This window comes from Crinia signifera, chromosome 5, assembly GCF_055691185.1.
Source record: "Crinia signifera chromosome 5, ASM5569118v1, whole genome shotgun sequence".
Classification (NCBI taxonomy): Eukaryota; Metazoa; Chordata; class Amphibia; order Anura; family Myobatrachidae; genus Crinia; species Crinia signifera.
This window is the reverse complement of record NC_139221.1, coordinates 319426306-319432305: the sequence shown is the minus strand read 5'-3', so window position 1 is coordinate 319432305 and position 6000 is coordinate 319426306. Positions and strand designations below refer to the sequence as shown.

Here is a 6000-nt window from a genome sequence, read left to right as displayed (position 1 = left end):
CCATCCACTAGGGCATGGTGGGAGAAAAATGCCCGTCGCATTGCGAGCGATGCGAGGGGATGTGGTGCACTTAAAACTGTGTCCACATTCGGGTCAAAAAAACTGTGAAAAACCCCATGTCATCATGGCCTCACCGCAGCATTGCAATGTCCGTATTTGAGGCGTTGCACTGCGGGGCCACAATGACGCGATTCAAATCATCTGGTCCCAGCGAACCCCCACCGAGGGGTAATTTGTGATAGGCTGGGGGGATTGCGGGGGACTTGCCCACCTTTCAGGGGTGGCCGGGAGGTGGACACGATTTCAGGGAGCCTCCGTGCCATTCCAGGACGGTAGGCAACCCTGTTGTATTAGCTTGGCTAATCCAGTTATTAAACTTGTTTTCTAATGCTTTTATAAAACTACAAATCCCAGCATGCACCACTAACAACTGACGTGTAGTTTCCAGCACCAGGAGACCTGCATGCTGCCTACGCCTGCTGTAGGATTGTTTACACATCATTAGTGATTCCTATTACCATGACAGCTTACTGAAATTGACATTTTGTGGTCGCCAAAACCCGGTTGTTATTATTATTACGCTGTACATCTGGCCACGAGAAAATGGCGCCTGTTAAAGCAGACACTTCCAGTCGCACAACTTATAAATTCTATCCCTAGTGTTCGTTGTCCGAGTAATACCTCCGACCAATCGCAGGCCGTCTTTCATGCCCAGTGGCAGATCACGTGGCCAGAGGAGGCTCCGTTATTGGCGAGCTACTGTAAACAGCCGGGCGATTGGGCGGGGACTGTGTTGGGGTAGAAGTGTCAGTGTGTCTCCGCAGCACGCCTTCCGGTGCGCCCCCCCAATGTCTGCCCTCATCATAGCGCCGCCGTGCCGGCTGATATGGTCCAGCTGGAGCGGATGGCGGGCTTGAAGGCCTCTCCCAGAGATGCAAGATCAGGCAAGTCAGTGTCTCTGTGCGGAGATGTGGGGGGGTGGGGGGGGGGACACACTGTGTATATACGGTATATAATGGTGCTACAAGTGTGTGTTGTGGGGGCAGGGTGTACTGTGAGGCTACTGACAGGTCAGGTTTTCAGGATATCCATGCAAGTGACTTACATAGTACTTCACTCAATTTGATTTAACCATCTGTGCTCAACAAATAGTAGGAGACGTCCCCCACTATACAATACTGCCATTACCAGAATGGCTCAACCGGGGATATACTTAAAACCTGGAGTGAATTGTTGACTTGAGGACCAGTTTAGGAAGTATTGGCCTATGAGATGTATCCAATTGCATCGGAGAGGATGGTGTCACTGTTCCCGCCAGTAGTGATCACTTGTACTCTACCGCACCATGGTTTATGGCAGGGGTGGCCAAACTGGTCTTTGAGATCTACCAACAGTTCATGTTTTCCAGATCACCTGTGGATCTGTAGAATGTGTTGGTAAAGAATGAAAGTAGCACATCTTTGAAAATGTGACAGTTAGTAATGACTGCACCTGTGCACACAATGGGTGGTCTAGAAAATGTGAGCTGTTGGTAGATCTCGAGGATTGGTTTGAGGATTATGGCATGAATTTAGCCACATCGGACCTACAGGTATAAGCGTGCTCTATAAGGATGCTGCCAGGCCACACCGTAAGTCTGTGTCCAGATTAATACATTTGGTACTAGTTATGGCATTTGTGCCATAACTAGTCATAGATATCCTGAAAACATGGGCCGAGTGTGTAAAACTGTGGAGCTGGGTACAGGTGTGGAGAAGTACATAAGTGAGTGTAGTAGTTCTAATCTATCAACTGGAACTAGCCTATAGGATGAGCTGGTCACAGTTGGTCTGCAGGTGCGTGCAGTAAGGATAAGCTGCTCTGTAGGAGCTTTGCCAGGCCTCAGGCAATAGGATGAGCTGGTCACAGTGGGGCTGCAGGTGCATGCAGTAAGGATAAGCTGCACTGTAGGAGCTCTGCCGGGCCTCAGCCTATAGGATGAGCTGGTCACAGTGGGGCTGCAGGTGCATGCAGTAAGGATAAACTGCACTATAGGAGCTCTGCTGTACCTCAGCCTATAGGATGAGCCGGTCACAGTGTAGCTGCAGGTGCGTGCAGTCAGTATAAGCTGCACTGTGGGAGCTTTGCCGGGCCTCAGCCTATAGGATGAGCCGGTCACAGTGGGGTTGCAGGTGCGTGCAGTCAGTATAAGCTGCACTGTGGGAGCTTTGCCGGGCCTCAGCCTATAGGATGAGCTGGTCACAGTTGGTCTGCAGGTGCATGCAGTAAGGATAAGAGCTCTGCCGGGCCTATAAAATTGCACAGTATCACCAACTACAGATAACTACAGTAGATAGTGAGAAATCACTAATTCTCCATCTCGTCTAAACAGGGAGTGACACTGTCACTATTGTTGCAAATTCCAGTGACAAGAATATTATGCAGTGAATCAACTATCAAGGGATTTGCAACAGCCAAACAAAAAATGCAACATTGTCTCATCACACCAGCCAAATGAAATCTTATGCAGTGAATACAATTTTTGGTACTTGTTAATTATCACGGCGCCCACTAAGCAATTTGCTTAGTGGGCTATTCTGCGTAGGAAAATCGCATCGCATTGTAAGGGCCGTGCGATATGATGCGATTTTCCTATGTAATTTATTCACTGCTCTCTTAGCCCCAGGGGATCGCATCGCATCACACCTCCCGCAAAATCGCATACGATTTTATAGGGTGTGCATTTATACATTAGCTATACAATAATATCCTTATATATATAACATACAATGAGGTATTATCCCCCTCCCCCACGCACACACTATCCACGCCAGCCCGAACTGTGGCGAGCGCAGGCTGAAGGCATCCTCTGACCTTTTCATACTCCCACTTTCCACGTCGAAGTGGAGTTGATGTTATATAGTGTGGCGAGCCACCGAGCCCGAAGCGTGGTGAGCGGACGCGGATTACTTGACATCGCATGCGATTTTGCGGGAGGTGCGATGCGACCCCCCGGGTCTAAGAGAGCAGTGAATAAATTACATAGGAAAATCGCATCGCACGGCTCTTAAAATGGCCCATGCGATGCGATGCGATTTTCCTACGGTGCCGTACATAAGAAACTTGGGCGCCGTGATAATACACAAGTACCCAATTTTTCTCTCCAACTAATACAACTTTTACACCACCGCAAAAACCTGCGTTTATGCCACTTTGACCCGACACAGTGGTAGTGTAAATGTAGTGTTCATTCTAGCACTCGCCATCTTTTGAAAAGCCATTCAGTTCCTTTTCCCTATAAATTTATCGGTACTCTTTACCTAGAACGGCGCCCATCGCGGGCATCGCATGCCATTATAATGGCATGCGATGCGACCGATGCGATGCCCGCGATTTCACATAGAAATACATGTTAAAATGTAAATCGTGTCGGTCGCATCGCATGCGTCTAAAAATCGCATGCGATGCGACCGACGCGATTACCGTGATTTCACATAGGGAACAATGTTAAATGGCCCAATTTACCCGATTTTACATAGGGAACAATGTTAAATGGCCCACAGAGGCCAAATAGCCACCCTCAAGTGTGAAATGGCCCCCCCAATTGTTAACGCCACCCCACGATCAACGTCAACCCGAAGCGTGGCGAGCGCAGCAGTACGCGTCCTACGTCCTTTTCATACCCCCACTATCCACGTCAGCGTGGAGTTGAGAATAGAAAGTGTGGCGAGCGCACCGAGCCCGAAGCGTAGCGAGGGGACGCGGATACCTGTGGAGCCCGCAAGGGGACGCGGATACCTGTGAAGGTATCCGCGTCCCCTCGCGGGGCTCGCTGCGCTCACCACGCTTCGGGCTCGCTGCGCTCGCCACACTTTCTATTCTCAACTCCACGCCGACGTGGATAGTGGGGGTATGAAAAGGTCGGAGGACGCGTACCGCCGCCCCTCGCGGGCTCTCTGCGCTTGCCACGCTTCGGGTTGACGTTGATCGTGGGGTGGCATTAACAATAGGGGGGGGGGGCATTTCACACTTGAGGGTGCCTATTTGGGCTCTGTGGGCCATATAACATTGTTCCCTATGTAAAATCGGGTCAATTGGGCCATTTAACATTGTTCCCTATGTGAAATTGCGTCGGTCGCATCGCATGCAATTTTTTTGGTCGCATGCGATGCGACCAACGCGATTTTTTACCTTGCGATGCCCAAGATCCAAATCTTGGGCGCCGTTCTAGGTAAAGAGTACCAATTTATCATTTAAAACATATTATGTGCGGGACTGTCTGGATATTAATAGAAATCTAAATGTATTAAAAGGCAATTAAAATATAACAACAAAAATATATTAATATTATTAAGCTTCAAGTCTGAAATAAAAGCACTTGTGCATTGGGGCATGTCACAATATACTGGTTGATTGTCCACAATATGGATGGAAAATGAAACTGACGCGTTTCACTGGTCTAATGCAGCTTTTCCAAGTTGACCTTGAAAAAGCTGCATTAGACCAGCGAAATGCGTCAGTGAGGGGGCTCTGACACATCACTGGCACTTTTTATCAACCTATATGGACTTAGCAAAACACCATCAAAATTGCCACACCAGCATTTGTGAGGATCACACCGCACAATAGTAAGGACGGCTTGGACATCCTGGAATAAGTGCAACACTCCAGCGGCCAATTCAAATATTCTGCTGCAAAATGATTTGGAGAAGGATACCAGGATTGTAACCAGTGAGGACACTCCAGCGGCATCTGCACACTAGAGAGGACTTATCTTCCAATTACCTCCAGCGGGGAGATATATCAGTTCAGCCACTAAGACTATTTCATTTGCCATCCATATTGTGGCCAATCAACCAGTATATTGTGCCATCCCCCAGTGCATATGTGCTGTTTATTTCAGACTTATTCTTGAAGCTTAATAATATTAATTAATTTTCTCCTTCATACTTCATGGCAGCCATTACATTGGGTTTATCCCCCTCTCTCTCCCAATTAGACAGGTAGTTTTTTCTCCCTAGGATCCAACTCCTCCTCTTCCTTATCCTATGTAACTGAGCACCTCCCCTCTGACCATAGTCTTTTTTCCTGTCTCCTCTGTCTGTAAGCAGGTAGTTAGGTTAGTATAGATAGTAGGTAACCTGGCAGCGAGGGGATGGCGGTGCCTTACCCTAATTTGGATCCAGGCCGGCGGCATGGGTCAGTGCTACTGATTATGGTATGGGTTGGCGGTGCCTATAACCCAAGCGATGACAGGGCGGAATGGGTGGAACTCGTGCCCAAATATTCTGTGTAAACTCACCAAAGAATGGAGCCCGAGGAGCCTGGGCGCTTGTGGTTGAGTCCAGAGCACTGGGAGAGTCAGCGGCTGCATGTCCGGCGTGGTCACTGTACCCGGCGTCTGTTTGTAGCTGTTCTGTGCAGCAGACGCCGGAGGGAAGTGACGCGCACTTCCGGCGCGTCTGCACGCGGTCTGCGTTCCATAGCAGGCCGCGTGCGTTCCAGATACCGGAAGTGCCGGTATATATAGCGCCTGGTCGGTGTAACAGACGCTGCTGCATTGTCTCAGCTGGAGGTGGATTCTAAAGCTGCACATTATGGAAGATGCCTCTCCCAATGTTAATGTACCGCTGCCCAGGTAAGTCCTCTATGAGGACTGGTTATTTATTTATGCTGAGGCTAAGGAAAGTTAGTTAGTCTATCTTTTTTCTCGTTTTAGTGTGTCTGTAGTAGTAAAAAAGAAAACAGCTATGAAGAAATTGGATAAGATTTGCCCGGAGTGTGACAAGTCATTTACTGGAGAGAATGTGTTATGTAAAAATTGTCTTCAAAAGAAAGAAGCTTCTTCAGTGTCTAATCAGATCTCTGAGCTTAGAGAATGGATGGAGAAAAAATGTGTTTCAAAGAAGGAGTACGCTAGCAACAAGAGGTCTAGATCCCAGACCAGTTTGGACTTAGACGATGATTGTGGGTCAGTTGTGGCTGGTTCTGATGATGGTGCCTCAGGTGGTTCCACTGCTG

General features: G+C 48.5%; 1 protein-coding gene across 2 annotated transcripts in view; it reads left to right on the top strand.

Annotated features, from left to right (window-relative positions):
- The first annotated feature begins 787 nt into the window (after positions 1 to 787).
- Positions 788 to 6000, top strand: part of ZFAT (zinc finger and AT-hook domain containing) — a 116673-nt gene continuing 111460 nt past the window's right edge. The window contains exon 1 of one of the 2 annotated variants that reach the window (XM_083144885.1): positions 788 to 944. In XM_083144885.1, coding sequence (XP_083001011.1) covers positions 887 to 944 — 58 coding nt within the window. In that variant the 5' untranslated portion in view covers positions 788 to 886. Of the gene's footprint in view, positions 949 to 6000 lie in introns of both variants that reach the window. The other variant, XM_083144886.1, reaches the window with a different exon arrangement.